Source organism: Anoplopoma fimbria, chromosome 21 (genome assembly GCF_027596085.1).
Source record: "Anoplopoma fimbria isolate UVic2021 breed Golden Eagle Sablefish chromosome 21, Afim_UVic_2022, whole genome shotgun sequence".
Lineage (NCBI taxonomy): Eukaryota > Metazoa > Chordata > Actinopteri > Perciformes > Anoplopomatidae > Anoplopoma > Anoplopoma fimbria.
In genome coordinates this window covers 18,373,125-18,397,467 of record NC_072469.1, presented here as the reverse complement: position 1 = coordinate 18,397,467, position 24,343 = coordinate 18,373,125, and the positions used below count along the sequence as shown (strand labels likewise).

Sequence of the window (24,343 nt, the reverse complement as noted above, 5' to 3'; positions counted from 1 at the left end):
AATGACTAACCCATGAATGTATTTACATATAAATTTTATATTTGAGATTTCAATGATTTTTGAGGAGAAACTTTTTATTTTTTATTAAATATAGACTTTTTCACCTACTGATATATAAACATCTATGTTTTCTAGTCTTAACGTCCGAGACCAAGACTGAAATGTGAAGCACTATTGTGATGTGACACTTCAATCTCAAATGTTTACATTGCAAAACCCCATTCATTGTGCTGAATGGGACTCTGAGATTGAATTTTGGTGTGTACAGGGTATGGATGACGTGATCAAAATAAATACTGTTGCTTACTGTGGATTTAATTGCAATTGGGCAAAATATTGATGCTTTATTACAGTTATAATTCCGAATGCCTCCTCAATATTCTGTTGGAAAGTTAATAACAAAATTATTTTTTGCCCTTCTTGATTTTCATAAAACATTTTAGCATTAGGGGCATGAGTTTAATCTATTAACAATTCAAGAAAGATGAGCCACGGCTTTTGTGACAGTAAAAGTAGAATTGAAGTGATAATCCCTCACATATGGACCCTCTGATAAAAACTGTCAACCCATTATAGAGCAAGAGGTCAGCTCCCTGTTTTAACATTAGAATATTGAAAAGAATGGCTGTGAGTTTAAAACACACAGAGCCCAGAGAGAGCAGTGATATTGTGAGGATTTTTCAGAGCACAATTTCACGGTCCCAACTCCTCATGGCTATTGCAGCGCAAGTGTCATCCACAAGTGTGTGTCTAATATACATGGTGATGAGTTGCTAAGGGGTTACAAGGACACTGTGCAAAAAAATAATTTCTCCAAATAAACTTCATTGACTTCAACGTGGCAATCTGCTTAGATAAGGCACAGGGGAAGTCATTTGAACCCGACAAGCGATGACCAAACTGCATTGAGTTATGCTCTTAGGGGTGATGTCGTGGGCGGCTGTGGCTCAGTGGAGAGCAGGGTCGTCCTCCAATCAGAGGATCGGCGGTTCGATCCCTGGCTCCGGCAGTCCATGTCGATGTGTCCTTGGGCAAGACACTTAACCCTGAGTTGCTCCCGAAGGCTGTGCCATCGGTGTATGAATGGGTGTGAATGATTAGAGAGACCCTGATGGGCAGGTGGCACCTTGCATGGTAGCTCCTGTCATCAGTGTATGAATGGGTGTGAATGGGTGAATGATTAGTAATGTAAAAGCGCTTTGAGTGGTCGGAAGACTAGAAAAGCGCTATACAAGTACAGTCCATTTACCATTTACCATTTACTCTTAAGTGGTTGCAGGATTAACATATTTAGCATCGACATGAGAAATGTTTCATATGAAAATGGCTTTTTGTTGGCAATGCAGTATCATGGCCAACAGTGTCAACTGTTTGCAGTTTGTTATACAGACATGAATAAAAAACTACATTCATTTGGAACGGACTTCTCTGTTAATGTTTTGTAGAGGAGCATTGTCACAAGGCTTCTGCAGGATTTCTGTGAACTGGAGACAAATATCTGAAGTTAACATAACTTTAGATACATCACATATCTATATTTATGACAGGACATTGGATTCTGGTATTCTTTTGTCTGTGTTTTGATCATCTATTCAAAGTGTACTCATACAGAGTGTTGAGGAATGAACATTAATGGGTTATGTGTTTGTGTGGGAGAGAGAGACAAAACCTATTAGCCCTGAATGCATCGGATAATATTTAGGTCATGGTTGTAGCTCAAACAGCTGTTGGTTTAGATTGTAACCTGAGATTATGAGGCGCTACAGGCTTGGTCAGCGATTCCCCCTCCGCCCTCCTCCCACACTCTGACCCACATCCCTCGTAGAAATACAGAAGTTGCCAAATAAGCAGGCCACTATCCACTGATAGTATTGCAGCTATTATGTCATGCCGTGATGCTACAAGTTGAGATTCAGACAGGATGACCTGATTCTAGATCAGCACTGAATTGATGCTTCTGTCAAACCTGGGAATTTTGGGGGAATTCTGAGTCGGGGCCCTCTGCTGGTTGGTTTTGGCACAACACTTAAAGATTTCTGCACGTAAATTAGAGTGGCATTGACATGAAGTGTTTCAAGGAAATGAATTGCTTATTATCAGAGCAGTGATGTCATCATATCACAGATAACTATGTCATTGTTTTTATATCTTTATATGCCTTTTGAGAAATTGTCACCTTTATCTAACTAATAAGAAATCATTGTTTGGCTTTTTAGATTAACACAATATTGCAGTTTCATAGGTTATGTGCCATGAAGTTATCAAGAAGTAACAGGAGGCAATCTGTGTGTAGCTGAAGTGAAGTGCTACTGGGAAGTTCAAAACAATATATGTGTTTAATTGATTTCATTATTTATTTTCTCTCAAGAAAATCTGAGGCTTCATTTATAAACAATGCATGCTCAAAAATATAATCCTTATGGTCACAATATCTTTGACACAATGGCATATTTTCTCAGGTTTAGCAAGAACTTGGTTTAATCTATCCTGTGCTGAAGGTATGAGAGCCATATCATTTTAATTTCTTCTTTTTTTAGTATTCTGTGAAATGATAATTTGACGCAATCAAGAATAAAGTAGGCCCTTCTTAATGAATTCCATTTCTGAAAAGCTGAAAAGTATGAATAAATTAAAATGTCTCACAATTAAATAAGCATCAGAATGATCTCCAACGAGTGAACTAAAAATGAACTGCAAGTGGCGGTGCTGTTATCACTGATAAAAAGTGAGAAAAACTTGGCAGAGAGCAGCTCTCCTACAGAAAAAAAAAAAGCTTCTCCCAGGGGTTTTGATAACACGAAACTTGATAAAAAAAAGTACTGCTTTATACTATCTGTCAGGAAATAGGTTAGTTTTACATAAAATCCTGTCAATGCTGTTTGAGGAGGAACACCTATAGTATGATGTGATGCTTGGTACATGAATTAAAAAGAAAGTTGAAAGAGAAAGTAGTTTGGTTTTGATGAAACTGGAGCCAAAATGTCACCGTCCATTTGTCATTTCAACCCTGATGCCTTACCAAACAGGTCCTGACCTAATTGACTGAAACACCCTTTTTCCCCCACTGGTGCCTGTTGACTGTGTAAACCGTGGCATTGGTGGAACGTTTTCAGGCGGCTGTGTGAGAGAAATGACCAGTCTCAACTAGATGCAGCCAGTTTAAATGTTCCTAAGGACCTCACGGCTAACAGCTGGTGGTGTATACTCAGGGCTAATAAAGTGGCTCTAAATGAGGACTTGGCGCTGAGGGTAAAGTGCCTTAAACTATAACCTTGACAGTTTTTATGATGTTGGAAGAAAAAAAACTGCAAAAGCAGTCAAACATGTAAAAAGCTGAACCTACATTCCATTTGATATTTAATAGATGTCAATCTATAGAGCTTAAATAGACAATTTCATTAAACTTAATGGGTGTTCCAAAGAACAAATAGACCATTTAGTTAAAATGAATAGGTATTCCAAAGCACAAATAGACCATTTAGTTAAAATTAATAGGTATTCCAAAGCACTTTTGCAGCACCGTGACAGACAGCTTCATTTGTACAGGTCGTCATAGTTACAGGTGAAGAATTCTTTGCAGTGTCACTATTATGTGCTATATACTGACTTAATGTTTACTAGCTAGACTAGCATTAACATGCTACCGTTTTCAATGCATTTTATGAGTATTTATGAATAAATCTTGATCCAATTTACCTCCTTCATTTATCATACAACCAGAGATTCCTGAGCATGGCAGTATAATGCATTTTTAGCAGTGTCTCGCTCTCATTCTATTCTCCCAGTCAGTCTAATGCGGCATGGCAGGGGATGAGAGTTTCTGCCACATTGAGAGAACTATATAAAACCAATGAAGAGTCAAGGAGATTGTGCCTGCTTTAATGGGGTGTTACAGCTTGCTGACAGAGGCTCGTACCAAACTAAGCCAGCACTGGCTGGTTTATTGGGCTAACATAAACTGACAGAACACCTGGTTGCAGATGCTTGTGTAAAGATGGATTACACGCACTAACACCTGGTGCACGCTGTGGCTGTGTCTGTGTCTGTGTGTGTGTGTGTGTGAGAAAGAGAGCCGACGGAAGAAATACAGTGGACAGCTCTTGGAGAGACGCTTCTGTTTCATTTCAAAACACCACCTGAGCCGTAATCCCTCAGCGCAGGATGCTAATTCACCATGGGAAGCTCAAACACTCTCGGTAAGGTACAGGACACAATCATTCAAGCAGTACAACTTTGAAACTTAGAAACCGTGTCAATCGCCTTCTCTACTAGTACTGAGCTGATCATTTCATGGCAAATCCTAAAAATCCAGTTTAAAGACAAGTTTTCGTCAAGTCATCCCTCATTTCATTCAAACAAAAAGGACGTATTTTTTTCAAGATAGTCTACATCTTTATTTACTATGACAACCACACCTAATACCTAAGTCCACTCAATGACTAAAGATTTATACAATTTGAACAATTTACTCAAGAAAAAGAACGGAGAAAAACAAAAATAAATCTCTTTTAAACTTAATTAAATTAACATAGGAAATCATTCCTTCTTGGCATGACAAATTTCTTTCTCTCTTTCATGGAAACCTGAACATTAGTGTTGAAACAAATGACACTTGAGTGTAAGGGAATGGGTGATTAAGGATAAGGGTGGTTTGTATCTGTGTGTATTGATATTTTTGGGGGAGCTGATACAGATTTCTATACCTGCGGATATCCTGCCAAGTAGAAATCAATGTATTGTCCTTGAACACTGAAAAACTGTCACATAGTCAACATATTTTTTCAAACAGTTTTCTATGGAATGTTTTTGCCCAGCGATTGCCTAGTTTACCTTCATCGTACAGTTAAGAGCCTCCCTATTTTCTGAGCTACTTCTCTGCAATGCTTTGATTGGATGTTCAGACTAATGTTAATGCAAACACAAAACATCCTGCAGCTGCTTCACAGCAGCCTAAGATTTCATACATTTTTTGGGATACATTTCAGTTGACTCTGGTGTGAAGCAAATAAAATGTTAATCCATGCGAGTCAAATGAGACGGAAAACATCCTGAGCAATGAGGCACTGATGGGATACTTTTACCGTGAAGCAGGTTGAGTTTGCATTCAAATTAACATCGCCAGGGAACCATAGACATTATTACAGCTCCAACAAGGCAGGGAAATATAGAGATCAGTAAGACTCCTGTCTATTAAATAAAGGTAAGAACGGCAACATAGAAGGAAACTGTAGCAAAAGCTGAACAGACTTTGCTACGGCCGAAAAGCTATATAAGCGTGTGCTGAAAGCGTAGCCTAGCATTCTTAAGTCATAACACTAACGACATGCATCAAGTAGCTACTTGGGTAATAACAGCCATCATAAAAGAGAAGTGGGATTCTTTTTACATCTCATTGGTTCTCCTTATTGGGCAATCTATAATATTGAATTGGCCAATTGGAATGCTTGTCAAACTTGCCGGTTAGTGTTAGGGCTAATGATTGGTTAATGCTGTCATGTATTTAGATGCTCTACCTCTCTCTGGTCCATGCTGTACCGTGCAATTTGGCAACAGTCTCAGTGATCCACACATCGAACTGCGTTTAATATACGAGAAGCTGCTGTCTGTGTTCTTTTTTGGTATGTGTTGATAATGAAAAACTGGAGTCCACCTCCTGATTTATCTGTGAAGATCATTGGTAGAAGGATGGCGCTTAGGCTGTGGTGATTGGTTGGCTAGTTGGCCGGATTGATAGGTTGCTGTGATGTGGTATTGGTCGGCACTTCACTGGGCTGAAAGTTCCCCACACAGACTCAGATCTTAGGTTTCTTCATTCATTTTTAATCCTAGAATAATAGCAATTTAAGAAAACAACCCGCCCATGCATACCACCTTAAGACTGTACAGCTGTTAAAACAAAAGTGCAGAACGAATAGTGCGGCGCCAATGCAGCACGTGTGTAAAGATTGGAACTTCTACAACGGCTGTATTCGCATTGGGTGTCTTGTTGCTGATTTTGAAATTTATCATATATTTAATTCAAGAAGGCTTACAAAAAAAAAACTACTCTGATTATTTAGAGGTGATCTGTGCCTGATGGGGAAACATCTTCATCCTTTGTGTTTCATGGGGAAGGCCGGCTGGTGGAGTAGGCGTAGCCATTGGAGCTTGCTGCCTAGTTCACTTGCGGGGCTGGTGGATGTGCTGGTTGAGGTGCTGGGCAGGTGGCAGCTTGGAGACACAAGGCTGGGGCTTCTGATGAGCCACCTGGGCGGCCGCAGGGGTGAAGTCCTTATCACCCTGAACAGAACACAGTCAGTCAAAAGTCTTTAGGGGTACAACAATAAACTGCATTGTTCACAGCCTCAGCCTGGCTGGGAAAATCATGATTGAAGCAAAACTTTCAGATGATAGTGCGCAAATATCCAGCTATTTAACAGTAGGATATTGATTGTTACAAGTAAGATGCTCATTATCAAACACTGCAGACAAAATAAGTATTGCAACTACTGTACGTAGTAGAATTTTCAATATTTAGGGGAAACACAACAGGAAAGTGTACAAGAAATGTGTGAAAGTATGTATGGAATACAAAGTTTTGCAGTTTGTTTCCGAGCCCTTTGTGCCCCATTTTTAAATCCTTCCCCGCTGATAATCATAACAATGAGGAAATCCCTAAAAGTGAAGGGTACAGTACGGAGCACTCATCTGTCCCCGCTCGTGTGCTCTGCAACCTCAATCTCTTATTCCAAGAAAAACAAACGCTCGCTTCTAAATCGGATCAAAGCAGGAATTTGATCATTCACAGGGGAGAGCAGAATTTTATTCAGAGACTTACTACAATCATGACTCCAATCCTCCCTTCTTTCTTTTTTTATCTTTACCTGCCAGCATTCCTATCCGTCTTCCTCAATGTTTCTTTTTCCTTCCTTTCTTACGCCTGTTCTTTACTCCACTGTTTTGCACTGGTTGGTGTCTTTATTTTCCTCACATTTGTTTACTTCTATTTTTCATGCTACACTTCTCTTTCACCTTCTTCCCCCCCGGTCCCATTTATGAGAGAAAAAAAACGTTAGTTCAAATGGATAGATGAGATTTATAGCAAATGCATTTCACATACAACCCATAACATTCATTACACTGCAGCTTGCATGATTAAGTGGATTAACATTGAAGGTTTAAATTCTTCCATCGAAAATACTGGGTTTTAGTATTTAGTTAAGATGGTGTTTAGCTGATTTTGTCCATGTGTTGCCATAATAAAGTGGATGTTACTACTCCATCATAAACTAAATTACAGACCGAATGGTTTCCTCATAATTCAGATTTCTTAGAAATGTGGATACATTTGTATAAGCAATTTAATCAACGTTATACAAACACAAACACCGCCTGTCTGTCTGAACCTCTAGCTGAACTTTACTACCCCCCCATCCTTGCTTGACCCTAATCCTCTCTGTATGTGCTGGTTTTTTTATACTGTATGCGAGGCTGTGCACTAGTTATCCTGCATGTGTGTGTATGTGTGTGTGTAGGTTGGCCCAAAACATTTACAGTGTGTGTGTGTGTGTGTGTGTGTGTGTGTGTGTGTGTGTGTGTGTGTGTGTGTGTGTGTGCTTCTTTCATTTAAAGCCAATTCCACAGCTAACTGGATGGGATGTGGATGGATTTGACCTCCAATTGCCCTTCTTCTCTCTTCTGAAGCTCAAAGCTTATATAGCCCATACCTCTGCCCTACTGAAGCAGAGGTATGGGAGGGAATGCAACTAATTAACTGTATTAGTGCACCAAACTTTGAACTGATGTCGTGATGATTGGCAAGGCATGTTTCCTACCTACCTTTTTTACCATTTTAGTACACAGCTAAAATACCAATTTCTGCCGTCTTTGTTTTTCCGAATCAAATTTTGATTAAAACATTTGAATGAAAACACGCTCAAAAAGAGGATTTTACATAATTGAAGAATTCAACTTCTCTTTTTTTTTTTTATTCCTGTGGCTCAAGACAATATATTGCTAAGTTGCTTGAATTGTTGACATTAAAATAATGTTGCAAACTTAAATTTTAAGATGTGTGGAAGAAAGACGACGTGAGATCATTCATGTATTTCGATGTGGCTGCATCCAATGTGGTATTTTTCTGCTAAATTATTGTAAAGATAACTGTCTCACCCAAAATGCATTTAGGCATATACCCAATATGCTAGCCAGCTAAAATGAACCCCTCAACAATGTATTTGTACTTGGATTTTATGAATATAACTGTCAGTGTATAGTACAAAATCCATAATACCTCAGCATTAACATATTGTTATCTTCTTTTAATATCCTGGTCCTGATATTTTCTGGGGTATGATGACTTAATTTGACACTAGGATAATGGTGTGAGTATTTTAGGCTAAATTAAAGAATATGAATTTCTGAAAAGATCTGATCCCAGCAGGCAGGAGGAGATGTGGCCCGAACCAGAAAACCCAACTCAGGACAGGAGGAAGGAATACATATATTACCTCAAAAAACTGTCTAGCATTATTTGCCCACCTTCTGTACCTTTGGTGGAATCATTTTAACACCAAAAGACCTGAGAATCCCATTCTGTCCTTCAAAGACAAAGAAAAGATAGAAAATATATGGGAAATATCTTTGTTTTTTTAGATTTAAAAAAAGTCTCAGCAGGCCACAAACTCCACACACACACTGAAGTGTTTCACTTAGCTCCTAAAAGGCTTTTCTGAGGCTTTGTGCAGTGCTAGCCTCTGGGTTTGATGGCAGTGATAGGGGGGGGCGAATGGGAAGGCTATAGGAGGATCGGGGGATAAATGGAAAGCCTGCCACCTTGCTGATATCACTGCAATCTTCCGCAAACAATCTGCCTGGTGTGACACACACACACACACACACACACACACACACACACGCACACGCACACACGGCAGAACTCAAGGACGCTTTTTCCACACACAAACACACACATATCTATGTTCTAACACTACATCCAAGACATACAGTCGAAAACAAACAAGTCCTTTCACAGACTTTGACCCACTTTTCAAAGTGGCAGGTCAAGCCTTAACAAACACACACACCCACACACACACACACACACACCCACACACAAACACACACAACCACACACACACACCCACACACACAAAGCCATTCTATCTGTAATGTGATCCAACATTTATGAAATAAAAGGCCCTTTCAAAGCTTACAATGTTACATTTTTTAATGAAACTGTGTAAGAGAGGTGTTAATTTGACTCCGATTTATAAGTAATTTATTCGTGGGGTTTTGAGCTGCATGATCCTGCATTATTAAGTGTTACCAGATTAAACATTAAAACAGTAATGTGCAATATACGTAAAAAAATAAGTATATGAAAGTCATTAAACATGGACTGTGAACAATATATATTTTACAGAACATTTTTCAATACAGAAGTGTCTAAATTTTCTCTCTTTTTTCTTTATCTTCAGGCTGGGATTTTAGGAAGTTGTGACACTAATGACACTTTTTACTGATGTGTTCTAGGGTTAACTTACTGGCCTGCATAGCATACATTTAAATAAGGTTTTAACAGACAAACTATCAATCAAATTATCTAAATTATAAACATTATCTTTAATTGTAGATATTTGATTACAACCCTTCTTTACTTTAGTACAATCATTCTCTGTTAGTACTCTCAATATGTTCTTCTCCTCTTCCTTGTGTTTCTTTTTATTTCTTGTTCATTCTCAGCACTAAGCCTCCACGTCTCCCTGCAGAGCTCATGTCCCAGATATAAACCACCTTATCATGCTTATTTCAACACTACCGGTGGTCTTTGGATGTGTGTGTGTGTGCGTGTGCGTGTGTGTGTGTGTGTGTGTGTGTGTGTGTGTGTGTGTGTGTGTGTGTGTGTGTGTGTATATATATGTCTTACCTTTGTCACCACTCCAGACACAATAATGGGGACTTTTGGTGGACTAGAGAAGGAGAAGAAAAGAAGAGAGAGAATAATATATTGAAAATTATTTGCAGAATTCATAGCAATATACAATTTACAGTGCTTTATTCAGTGGTGATTGTGTTTGTATTTTAATCGTATTGTGAGCCTGCCAGGGTTGCATCTTGCTGTATGGCCACATTTACAAAAAATTTACCAATCCTGCCACTTCAAAACCTCTAAAAGTGACACTGTGCAAAAATTAGAAAAAAAAAACCCAAGTTGTCAAAACACATAATATCCACAGTCTTACTCTCTCTGGCATCACACACACACACACACACACACACACACACACACACACACACACACACACACACACACACACACACAGACACACACACACACACACACACACACACACACACACACACACACACACACACACACACACACACACACACACACACACACACACACACACACACACGGATGGACCTGCCAGCAGCCTAAATAGCTCCCATTCATCCTGGCCAAACACTGGGGCTCAGAGCTTCTGGATGGAAAGCATGACAGGAGAGAGGAAGGGAGGCAAGGGGGGAGAAAGCTAAGGCTATGACAGGAAAAGAGAGTTTAAGAGGGGGATGATGATAAGGGAAAGGATTTGGAAAGGAGGAGATAAAAAAAAAAAAAAAAAAAAAAAAGAAGTGGAGGACAGAAGGGGGACGAGGGGGTAAAGGCAGGTCGGGGCACACGGAAGGAGGGGGGGAGTGGAAGAGGCGACAGGGCGGGGAGGACAGGGGAACGAAATACCTGTATAATAACAGACTGTTAGAGGAGAGGAGAAAAGGGAAGGAGGAGGGAGGGAGGCAAGCGCTCACTCAGACATAGAGAGAGGGAATGGATGGAGGCAGAGAAAAAGATGAGGAGGAGGAATGCGGAACCCGAGGAAAGTATCGACCTTGACGTGACAAACGAGCGCCGTCTAATTTTACGGCGTCGTCGCCCCCCCCCGGCAAAAGAGTACAGTTGAGGTAGCCACCTTCAAAACTCCACTCAAAGACATTAGCTATAGCAGGGAGCATGTCCAACTTACGGCTTCCCTCATTAACAGTATAAATATGTTGAAAAGACGAAAAGTTCCCTACTGAGACTACAAACTGCAGCCTCAGCAGAGAGAATCCAAGCACTCAGGAAACATCATTTGAAACATCTGCTACTTTCTTATTTATTTTATGATCCATGCACAACTTTTTAAATCACAATCAATTAACAGTTATGGATTTTCAACACATCTGGCTAACCTCCTTCTCTGCAATCAACATCTTGGCACGGAATAGCCTTCTGCTACTTATCTTAATGAGTGTTTATACACCTTGCTATTAAATTAATGCTTGGATATGTAGAAATTCACTGATCATTTCCTCACTAGTCATAATAACGTCAGGTTGAGAGGTTCTCCATTAGCAAGTCAATTAACTATATGGCATATTAGCGCCCTAAGTGTTACTCATTCAAATTTATGCTTTTGCTAGCTTGCCGCTAACATTTGGCTTTACAGTGGAGTTTTAGAGATTTTCAGGTTATCTGAGGCACATGTGGGGAATAAATATGCATATGGTAAGAGCCAGATGAAGAAAGAAAAACTCAAGTGTGAGAAACGCTAACAGGAGATTCATTACGTACATTTATGTGCAAGAAGCTGTCGGCTAAACTCTCATCTTAAACACATCTGGCTGATGGTATAGCAGACGTTTCTGCTTTCATTACACATATTACAGTTAACCGAAAAATGGCATGCTAGCATTACAGGATATCATTTTTTATAATATATTTCCAACAGGCCCTTCTAGCTCTAATCTAGCTCATTAGCATTCAGCTGCTAAAAAGGCCCGCAAAGCTGTTTTTCTGAAACACAAACTTAGAAACTTTCTTTGAATGATATCTTTTCACACCGTTTTATGCTCTGAAATATTAATTTATATTCGTGTTTCACACCATGCCGCAGTTGAAGCTACAGTGAGGTGGGACACAGTGGGGTTGAGGGGAATATTCACATAAAGTTGGATACGTATTCACAAACTGAGAGACCGTGGGCTGATATTCACCTCACGCTAGGTTGTCACACGTCTGTGTACTATTGAATGTCGATCTCCATTGCACAATCCGAAGATAAATCCTGAAATATTGAAAACAGACTTCAAAGGGAGGGGAAGTATGAAAGAAAACCAAGGATGGAGGAAAAAAAAAAAAGTCTGCACTGCATTTCAAGCATGTTGGCAACAAACTTTGCACGCTGTTACTAGGATAGGGCATGAAGGCTAGAGAGACAGAGGGCAGACATATGAGACATGACCAGACAGAGTGACAGGAGTGAGGAACGTAAGCCTGTCGGAGGAACAGACAGCTAACAATCATCTAACTCCTTCGGAATTTTTTTTTTTTTTTTTTTTTTAAGATCAGACAACGAGCAAGATGAGAGTATTAGCTTTTTAACCTGCGTGCTAGTTAGAGGATAGCACACAAATGATATGCTAATGACACCTATTTTTCATCCATTCTTTCCGTTTGATAAAATGGAAAGAGAAACCCAGAGAAGGGCACACAGAGGAAGAAACCATAAGTGAGGGTATGGAGAGACAGAAGGAGCCTGCAGGGGGCAGTAGAGAGCTGTAAGGAATACTGGGGAGGAGTCGCTTTGTGCCAGGCGAGTAAGAGTCAGAGGGAAGGAGAGGAAGGACGAAGGAGAAAAAGAGAGAGGTAGATACAGAATGCTAATAATTCAAAGAGGGAAATGTCCATTAATGGCATGGTGTTTTTCTTCCCCGTCTTTAGCTCTAAAGCCACACCTCACCACCACAGCCACCACTACCCCACCCATCTCTCCTTGCTTCAGCAGAGCAGGAAGTTTGTTGCCGTCGGCGAGGTGGTGGTCGCCATAGAAACTGATGCCTGTTGCCTCTCTCCGCTCCTCCTACACCTCCTCCTCCTCCTCCTCCTCTTTCTTCCTACCCTCGCTCTCTCTTTCTTTCCGCTCAACTTTTCACCACGAGTTGTCAGCTTACTGCCCATTTCGCAACAGCTCCTACATTCAGTATATACACGTGTGCAGCGATTTAGTCAAGCGTGCACACGGCACCGCCCGCTCATTTTACCGAGACTCTGAAACAAATCCACCTCTAACCAAAACATGTAGGAGAGGTGACAGCGCTACCGACATGAGGCCTATAATCACCTTCCATGTAGGTTTTTACAAATGAAGCCAACAGTGGATGTGGGAGCAGTTCATGAACCATGTGTTCACTTTTAAAAAGAACGCACCAATATGTTTAATGATGTAAAGAACATGTATTTACATTCCATGTCTCCCTCTCTCCTGCTTCTTTAACTCTCACTGTAACATCACATTTTTACACAGACGATCAACCCTCCCCTGAGTCACCAGCTTATGCCTCCCTTTTTTGCCTCCATCTCACCCCTACCAACTTGTCGGCTCTTCTCTCTCTTCTACCGAGTAAAACCTTTCCTCTTTTGTATCTTCATATCGCCATGGATGGCATCCCTCGCTTTCCATACCATAATCATTCTCCCCTCTCATCCTCGCCATAATCCCGGGCCACATATCTCTCCCCCTTTGCCCCATCTGTCCATCTCGGCTAGATTGGGTACGGCAGGTGTTCCCCTGACTACAACGCTTCACTGGCTGCGGCTAATGCGAAATTTACCCAGTAGCCACCTGCTTGACGTCCATCAGCGTGACAACGGACAGGGACTGACAGAGTGTGTGTGAGTGAGAGAGTTTCACTGACTGCATTTACTGATGGCGTGCAGTAACTCAGCCTCTCTTTTAGAGTGGGCTGACAGGTCATTTCTTGTTAAAGATAAACATTTCACACGCGGACGGTAAACCTGCATTTACACAGCCAGGCCAAGAGGAGTTTATCAAGCTAAAGGACTGTTTTCCTCAGTGATTAAATGCACTATTTGTTTAATTTATTTTCACAGCCCAAGGAATGATTCCTCTTCTTTGACTGCAAGCTCTAAAAGGAAACATTTGGAAGAATAAATACTAAGGCAACTATTAAACCCCGTATGGCTCTGGTGAGACAGCTGGCTAGATTACACACGAGGGAAAAGGGTCAGAGGTATATAAACCCACAAAATCCTATGTTGGATTTAAAAAGCATACATTTAGTCTTTCTCTACCAGTGCAACTTAAAAGTAACACATTCATTAATTTAAGTAAGACTGCAGTGCAAGGATTAATGGTAATCATACAATTGTCAAAACAGTAGGAACTCATTTCTTTGAAATCTGAATGCAGATTTATGAAGTCTGCTCATTACAACATAGTCACTGCACGCAGGATAATTAACTTTTATTATTGAACAAATACTAAAGTATTTATTTAATTTAGAGCTGAAGCAAGTAGGTTGATCAACTGAAAATTTGTAGATCCTATTTTGATAATTGATTTTTATTTTATTTATCAAAAATCCCAAACGTTCCCTGGTTCCAGCTGTTGAAACGTGAGGTTTTTCTGTGTTTCTGTTTCATATCATTGTCAACTAAATATCTTTAGATATTGGACTGTCAAATAATAGCCGCGATTATTTTATTGTCACGCACCAATCACCAAGCCGAAATTCCTTGTATGTGTTACATACTTGGCAATAAATTGTTTCGGATTCTGATTCTAGTATAAAATAATGTAACATTCAACAGGCTGGAGTGGTGGATACACTCTGACCAGTGTCTGCAACAACTCGAGTGTTTCTCTTTACCCTTGAGAAGTATAAGCCTAGCTTGCATGTTGTTTTTGTACGTGTATTTGACTTCACTTTTTTGCTGTGCCTACTATTGCCACTCATCTTGGCAGAAAGGAAAGGGAGGGCAAAAGGAAATGACTTAATGCCACCGACAGGCTTGATACTATTCTTGCTCTGAAATACAGGAAAAATATTCAAAGAACAAGCGCGCTGGATGCAATGTATATTTGTGTGTGCGTGTGTGTGTCCAAAGTACGGGCAAATAACATTTCTTGACAGTTGCCAATGTTCTTGAACCCTACTTTCGGCTATGCACTGCTCGTCAGTTCTCATTAATCACCTTTGATTTACACTAGCACACGCAACCGCGCACGCACACCAACTGATATGTGGTGTGAATATGCCACCTGTACCAATACTCACCAGTATTGAGTAGACGTACGCGGCTGTAGAAGCAGACGCACACAATTACACTGGAAATAAGCAACAACTTGCACCACCTCGCAGAACGGAGTGACCTCAGTAGAAACAATGCATTCAAGCCGCAAAAACACACCATGCTAATATGGAAACATAATTATTGTCGCTTGGAAATAGAGCCGTGGTGATGTAAAACATGCAAACCGAGGCTGCTTAGAGCAAACAATAGCGACTGCTGAATGGGCTGTTCAAGTTAATGCTGTAATTATACAGTAATTATGTTGTTTACCGAATTAGCTGGCAACAGTAGCCAACAAGTCTGCTGCAAAACTACTCCCAGCACAGCCTTATAGAAAAAGGGGAAGTGGCTAAATTGCTTAGTTGACAATTTGCAGGGTGCGTGTTTATGTGTGAGTGTGTGACTGTGATTTACAACGTACAAATCACGGTCTCTCAATCTTAATGCAGAGGACTGAACCAGTGTTACATTCACACTAAATGTATGTGGTGCGGCGTGTGTCTGGATTGCATATGCATGGAAGGACTACGACAACCTCTCATAACGGCAAGACACTCGGCCATTTTGAATTAAGTTTTTTTGTGCCTCTAGGTTCCTTTTGTTTGTCTTGCTTTGCGGTTATTTAGTGTCTCTTTGCGTCCCTTTTCTGTCTTTGTGGTTGTTTAGGCTCTCTTTGCAGCCATTTTGCATCTCTCTGCGGCCTTTTTGTGGTCATTCTGTCTCTCTTTGTGGCCATTTTGATTCTCTCTGTGGCCTTTTTGCATCTCTTTGTGGTCATTTTGTCTCTCTTTGTGGTCATTTTGTCTCTCTTTGTGGTCATTTTGTCTCTCTTTGTGGTCATTCTGTCTCACTTTGCGGCCATTTTGAATCTCTCTCTGCAATTGTGAATCTCTTTGAGGCCATTTTGCATCCCTGTGGTCTTTTCCAGTGCCTCCTCGTTATCTTTGTGTGACTCTTTGTAGTCATTTGATTGACCATTTGATTGACCAGAAGTGTAATGGCCACTTAAGAGTCACAGGGGGCCTCCTAACCCCTTGATCCCCTGCATCGTAGGCCTTTGTAGGAAAATCTTCGTGACTGTGTGGGTGTGGTACCTGCTGCTGACGTACTCCTCCTCATCATCATCCTCTTCCTCTTTCTGCGGTGGATCTGGAGCAGCTGCCTGCGGGTGCTTCTGCACTATCCTCATACCTCCTGCCTTAACTGCAACACAAGGAGAGACACGCATGCGCACCGTTTACCAGATCAAATGATCAAACAATTGGTTTTAAAGATCGCAAATGATCAATGCATGAACAGCTGATTAAAACAGGGAGAAAATACAAAGATCCCAGATATTGATTTAAAACAAAAACACTTAAAGCCATAACATGTTTTGACAGTTAACACTTTGGACTTTAGCAGCCATGTAACGGGACACAAACTTTAGAATGATCTTGAATGTATGACCTTTATATTGTTTACAGACAGTTTTCAGTTTAGGGACAGACTTCATAGCAAGACATCCTGCAATGTTAACCTAACATTGTTCGCTAGAAGTCTGTCCCTAAACTGAAAGACCAAGGTTAGAACATCTGTGTGGTGGCAAGCAAGACATCCTGCCAAAGAGTCCTTGAGCAAGTCCCGGTTATATGCTTGCGATTGCCAATGGTCTCCAGTGTTCTTCCATCTACATAGATTCACCTGCATGTTTTGCTGCAGACTGAGCAATGTGTGCTGTGACCCTCCCACTTATCACAGGTTGGGTACGAGGGGCCATTTGTTATCTCACTGTGCCATCAGTCCTGGAGCAGTGAGGCCCCTGTCCTGCCTCACTGCTCATGTCCACGTACACATTAACTGATTCCCCCTTGCAGCCTACGTCCATGGACTGGAGCCTGTGACCTACACGTCATCGCCAGTCTACAGCAATAACCGCAACATTGTAACGTAAAAACCTTCACGTCAGACTCCTGTGATTACCAATCGCTACAATAACAACACGGTTGACGGGTGTTGTAGGATCTCACGCCAACCAGGAAGTAACGAAATGTGCGAAATTGAGAAATACGGCCGATTGCCATTGCATGCTATGACACGTTGTCATTCGCATGCATCTGCCAGGGCAGTGATTGCATGAGTAGTAATCATCGTTATGTGATTTTTGGGTTGAGATTACTGGAGGAAAAAAGAGGCCTGTAGGGTTAAAATGAAGCTTTCAACACAAACACAGCAGCAGGAGCAGCAGGAGGAGCAGGAGGAGCTGTACCTGCAGGGAGATGTCCTCCTTTCGTTTCCACTTTCTCCTTCGGCGGCGATGACATGTCTGTACTGATCTGGGGTCTGCAGCGAGGAGAGACCGGAGCGTCGGACAAACAAAAGTCCTGCTTTATTCTGCCTCAAATCGTGGACTACACTTCACTCTGTAACGTCAACGTGGCTTTTTTTTTCTTTTTGCCTGAGTGTTGTTTAGAAACGATGCGTGATGACGTGGCAGGGTCGTCAGAAGCGGTGCGTGATGACGTCAGTCGTATCCAGCGTGTGATGTGCAAACCGCAGTCTGAGGACGTGGATCGCGATGGGATTTTTGGAATTGTAGAAATAATCTATAATTGAAAAATTCAAATATCACATAATAATTGAATATATCAGATACTAGCTGAATATAGCAGAGTACATAATATAGCCTATATTACAAAAAGTAAAAAAAGAAAAAATCCACAGATTTGAAATGTCATTATTATCGTTATTTTTAGCATCATTATCTTCATCATCACTATCATCATCATCAACGTAATTTATATTGTAATTACTATTACTTTCATGTGAAATTGATATATAATAATAATAATAATAATAATAATAATAATAATAATATTAATAATAATACATTTTATTTGAATAGCGCTTTAAAAGGTGCCCAAAGGCATTTTTAGCATCCGAGGTTGAAAGCAGATTTAAATAGATGATATATATATATATATAAATGTGTGTGTATATATATATATATATATGTGTGTGTGTGTGTGTGTGTGTGTGTGTGTGTGTGTGTGTGTGTGTGTGTGTGTGACATGTCCACAAAGATGCTGTCAACAGAGCCTGTATCAGGGAGTTAAGTGCTATGTGACAGAACAATATTTAGTTGAGCTCATGAAGTAATGTCAGACTCAGATATTATGCAAATGATGTTAATTGTGGGATAAATACTGTTGTGCTTCAATTGATAGATTATTTAAAAAGCAGATTACAAAAGTTAAAAGATACAATTTTAAATGACTAGTCGCTATCCACCTACACAGCCTCAAAGATTGAAGCAAAGCCGAGAGCTCTTCTAATGAAGCAGCCAGTTTCCCTCTCTCACCTTTAAGCCCACTGTTGTGCCAAAACAGCAGCAGCAAAGAAGCATCAGCAGGATGAGCATGAAAGGCAAAAGAGACAATCCAACAGAGAGAAAAAGGAAACTGCACTGGGCATGTGTGTCACATTGGTGACCTCTCTGACCACCCTTAAGGGTGACTAAGTCAAAAGTGGTTAATTAACTGGCTAACATAACAGTGTCCCTGGGCAGAGCTGAGAATTGCAGCAAAAGTGTAATGGGCAAACGAGAAATGTAAAAAAAAAAAGGAATTAAAATAAAACTAAGGATAACAGTTTCTATCTATGCATCTATCTCTGCTTATTAATACACTGGAAGATTGAAAGCATATAATGTATGCAAAGTAAAATACGGCCAAATCTTTATGTGTGTTTGTGTTGTTGGAGCAGCTTTCATTTATTGTTGTTAATACTGCAATGTGCATTATGTGATAGGTCTTAGGAATAATGAATCTCATGAATGTGCATACATCTACAGTACATGTGAGCTCATGTAATTGTGTGTGAGTGTGTGGTCACAGTGATGCGTACAGACCAATTCTCAACTCTGAAATGGCATAATTGCAGTGTGAAGTGGCAGCTGCGTTCTTCACTTGGACCATCAGCAGAAGTGATGTCTGCTGCACTCCCAATTCACAGACACACACACACACACACACACACACACACACACACACACACACACACACACACACACACACACACACACACACACACACACACACACACACACAGACAAATACACACAAACTCACTCGGCTGCACAAACATATTTGAATTATTTATTGACATACACAACAAGAAAATATTACAAATACAGATGCATTCAGAACATATCCAAGAGACACACACTGCTGATGAGCAATCTGATTTGGCAGAAGAGAGGTGGTCCCAGCATCACATTTGTCCTCAAAGTGCAAGAATCAGTTGCCAGGGCATTAGTGTCCCAGAGGAGAGTGTTGACAACCAATCAAAAAGGCCAGGAGTTCACCCGCAGGTCAGGAGGCAGTCTGCCGATAAAAGGATGAAATGTGATGTCTAATTAAAATGTTTTGGCTTTGTTAACTCTTATTTAACAAGACAAGTTGAGATGCCATTCTTACTGAGAAAAGCAGCCTAGGGGGAGTATTTCTGGCACAGAGGGACAACTGTCACAATCACACCAACAGAGTTCCAATATTATCATTATTTTATTGGCATTATGTCTCAGTGGCCACTGCTGTGGCAACCTTGGCTTCAGTCTTTCATCCTTTTTTTTAATAAAAAGTCCCACTAAAAATTCCCATATGCACCAAAAGAAAAAATGAGAAAAATGAGAAAGGATTTAAAAATGAGAGAATGTTGTAGTTTTATTTATCTGTTTGCAATACATTTTGCAAGAGGCCAACTTTGAGTGCCTGAGCAGCAAATAAATACTTTTTACATTTACATATATTTTTTAAATAAAGCACCAGAGGCCAATGTACTCATACTTTTAGTCTATATATAAGTCATGATCCAACATTTCCCATAATGCAGCTTGACAGCATCTTTTGTTAAAATCCCCATGCCTGGTAAATGCTCATATCTTTCAAACTGTAAACCTCAAGTTTGCAACTCTGGCTTTTTATTAAAAATGTCGGGGCTCCAATCCCAAGATGGGATAACCCTTGTATTAATACAATATTTGTTATTATATTTAACATTATGAAATCGATTTATAGAATATCAACCAGCCCTTGAAGTGCAACCCTGTCACAAGGTGTGTATGTGCTTTTGTGGTTCTGATTAAAAAATGCACATATCCATGAATGCGTGCATCTGAGTGTGTGTGCATGTGTGGCCACTAGATGGAAGAATGCAGCTTTACTACATCAGAGAAGCCTCTCCAGTTGTGTAAGTGGGAGTTTGTGTCCTGCAGGATTCATCATCGCTGTCAGTCCAACAAAGCTCGGCCTGTGATGTCCCAGAAAAACTGAAGAGTCACTGATAGAAAGCTGCACAACTCCAAACCAAAAGATACAGCGCTCCACATCAAGTTTTTTTTCCTCCCTCTCAGACTTTTTTTTTTTTTTGTGTGTCACTTTCCCTCAACCCTTTTTTCTGTTCCTTGCTTTTTGCTCTCTCTGATGTACAAACACATACAAAACTGAGAGAGAGGGAGAGCATTCATTACTCAGGGTGGAAATACATGGCACACATTCAAACCGCCATAGGTGGATCCTCTTCAGAAGTCAGTGATCTCAACACCTGCCCATGGCTGATATGAATGTGCATGTGTGTGTGCATGTGTGTGTGTGTGTGTGTGTGTGTGTGTGTGTGTGTGTGTGTGTGTGTGTGTGTGTGTGTGTGTGTGTGTGTGTGAGTTGCCTGGGCCTTTGAGAGGAGCACTCTCAATGACGGCTTACAGGGAGACAGAATGAGGACGTCACAGGTGAGTGAATTTTCTCAAACTGACAGGTGTGTGCACACACATACACACACATTTCTTCTCACACACACATGCGATCATGCCTCTGACATAAACATACTATCCGTTTCTCTCTCTCTGTCACACACACACACACACACACACACACACACACACACACACACACTGCTGAAGCTCTGTGGGAGCCAGCTGGGTCCTCTGCAGCAGCACTATCACACATGAATAACCAAGGCTTCTTCCCTGCTCTGCAGCATTGACTATTCAATACCTGACAGGAGGCCTTATGGTGTGTGAGCGTATGTTAGTGTGTGCATGTGTGTGCATGTGACAGAGAACCATCCAAGTGAGCATACTTAGTTGCATGTGTCCATGTCAATCACTGTCAAACTGAAACAGGGTGGAAAGGGAGGACAGGAAAGAGAGAGAAGAAGCGGTGCAACAAGCAGATTGATTAGCAATAATGCAAGGCTTTATTGATCACCAAAGGTTTACTCCCCTTGCTCTAGTTCTCCTCCACAAGGAGGCTGAGGTCAAGTTCAGTAAGGAAACAGTAAATCTAGAGCTGATTTTGCTCCTGAGCACTTAGAAAAGTCAGATACTTACTGTGAGGGCAGTCTTCCAGCTGCCTCAAGACAGGGTGCACCCGAGGTAGCCATCACTTTAATGGCAGTACAGAGACATCTGAGAGCAAAATACTCACTCATCTCTGTATGTTTTTGGTGTTATTGATGGATTCTGCCGCGTGAAAGTATTATTGCACTCAAATTGAAACATCCTGCCACTACCCGTAAGGTGTAAATGAACTATGATAACACCCATGTCAGGCAGCAGTGAACGTCTCCCTGTGGGGAGGCTCACTGACATTTTTTCTTTTCTTTTGTTGCTTAGCCGGTAAATGCAGCAGAATTTATGACTGCATGGCAAATGAGAAATGAGAGGCAAATGTAGGCTGCTACTGCTCTTGAGTCCTGTTTGTCTGCAAAATCCTGCTTCTCCACTCTTGTAGGTTATCTCTCAAATCATCTCCCGTCGTAATTTTGCCTCCATAATCACACCACATCCCTCTCCTTATATCCCAGTGCAGCTCGTCACTCATTCCTATAAAGAGGCAAAGCTCAGCAAACACTATAAACCAGTAAAACACAAACCAAACATTTCAATTTTAGCAGTCCAACCACACGCGCCTTTCATATTTAACAAATAATGCAGCATGAAATAGGTTGTTTGAAGGAAAATCATTTATGAGAGCTTTTCCACTTTGTTTGGAAGTAAAATTTATGAACCCACAATTTTTTTCGGATGCAGCTGGTAGTTGTTTGCTAAAAATCCACTGTTTGCAACCTGTCCAGCACTGACAAGGACAGACAGAGACTGTAAGCATTAGTTGGTGCATATGGAGCATTTAGCAGCTAGAGAACCCCACGACTTGAACTGTACACTGTCCCTGAACAGGGCCTTAATTTCAGCTACCATTATTCTTTCTTATTGTATCAATAGACTAATCCAAAGTTTTAGAATTTTTAGTTTCCAAGTCCTTGACTCCTTTTGCTGGTGATACTCAGATACTATATTATACCTAAAAGTTCTTCATCATATGAAAAGTCTCCACTTGCCACCCCATGTCTTCTCCAACCTTCTTTCTTCTACTGTTCCATCTTCTCTTTCCCTCGTACATACTCTTCCTCCTTCCACCTTCGTTCTCCTTCAGGTTCCGCCCTTCCCTTTCAGATGAGAGCATTCATTTCTCAAGGTCTATCTGTGGCACGCAGTGGCTCCATGGTGCCTCACTTCTTCTTAAACACAAATTGATTTCACGCTCAAATCCTCAGAGTATAAATCACAGACCCCCCCCACCTGCTACCGACTACACCCCTGTCTCCTTTTCCCCCTACATCTCACCATGACCCCCCCTTCACAGCCTCCCCCGGCTTTCTGCTGACATACACCTGCGTGCACATACATGTGTGCACACACATACACACATCTTTGAGTCTCGCCTGCAGTGTGAGATGGCTGAATGGGCAGTGATGCTATGAGAATTAGAGGGCGAGAGAGCTGGGGGAGAGGGAGTGAAACAGTGAAGGCCGGAGGCATCTGCAGGGTGGAACAGGGCAGTTTCTGGAGAGGTTCTGCTGAGGAAAATTGAGGATCTATATTGTCATGCCACATTAAGTTAGACCAGCCTTCCATTATGGGACTGTGCTCAGACGGAGGAGGCTTGCCTCTATTGTGAAGGCTAATAATCAACCCAATGGCGTTATTACTCAGCACTGCATTTCACAGGCCTAACATAGACCGCATCAAAGAAGAAGAGGGGAGGGGGAGACATGAATTCCAATGGTTTGTAACAAATGCTGCTACCTCCAGCTCAGCCTCATTCATTTAACATGCTTCAACTTCAGTTCAATCTCAGGATGAATATTTGGATGAATGGGATGAAAGTCGGAGGGGGCTACATGAAAAAGGGAACAAAACGATGGGAATGTTACAAAATGGGAATTGCCATTAGTGCATCTTTGATGTCCGTCCACTGTCATTATCGTGACAATAGAGGCTGGTGGTTGTAGGAGCCCCTGAATTGGCTTTACATCTCTGAATTATACTAATAACATCACTCTAACCTCACCTCTCTTGAGTCATGTTTATCACTGCTGCACTGTGTGAGGTAAGTACATTAACTGTACGGCTTCAGAGAGGGGTCATTATCAGCAGAAAGGTAAATAGGAATGATATCCAAAGCATTATCTTACAACATGTTCCCATACGCCTGTCAGTCAATGTTGCTGGTGAGCCAGGGGAAACAACAGTGTTAAATTAATTTGTGTTAAAACAGATTTTTTTTTTTTACATTGTTCTGGAATTGTGTTACGTCTCTGATGTACAGTGCACAATACACAATACTACTGTGTGTGCGTATACCTTTAATATGACTCTAAAACATAAATGTGAAAGTAAATTATATTATATTTTGTTATATCATATTGTATTATATTATATTATTGAATGTTCTACAGCTTATGCCTGAAGTGCATGAAATCAAATTGAACATGTGTCAAACCTGTGCCCCTTTAAAATTGTGGAGGTGTTTTATTAGACTGGATCATATTTTAAAAGGTTTTTAAAAGTCTGGCTGAGAAACCTCAAGAGGGCTGTGGGAAGGGAAATGTTCTGGCATCATGCTATTAATGCTTCAAAGCCACCTGAAGCCCTTTTTGAACAAAAGAAAGACTGAAAGAGCGAGCGCAAATGTGAATTCATCTAAAACACATCAAAGTGTGTCAGATTAACCCACACCACACACCAAATGATTGATATTTCCTTGTGAGAAAAACACACTATGTACAATGTACATGTGAAGACAACATCTCACAGCTGGTAATAAAGATGGACAGCCCTGTCTAAAACAGTAGTGGAGACCATGGTGTTTGATTGCAAAGAGTCTTTTTATTTTTCCTCGTGTT

At 40.8% G+C, this 24,343-nt stretch overlaps 1 protein-coding gene across 1 annotated transcript; it reads right to left on the bottom strand.

The window, feature by feature from the left end:
- Nucleotides 1-4,369: 4,369 nt before the first annotated feature.
- On the bottom strand, nt 4,370-17,595 carry dap (death-associated protein). The gene is made up of 4 exons (XM_054623264.1): nt 17,367-17,595; nt 16,213-16,321; nt 9,908-9,950; nt 4,370-6,279 (listed from the first exon to the last, which is right to left on the bottom strand). The coding sequence occupies exons 1-4, from the start codon at nt 17,419-17,421 to the stop codon at nt 6,160-6,162; spliced, it is 327 nt and encodes a 108-aa protein (XP_054479239.1). The 5' UTR covers nt 17,422-17,595; the 3' UTR covers nt 4,370-6,159.
- Between the last annotated feature and the right edge of the window lie 6,748 nt (nt 17,596-24,343).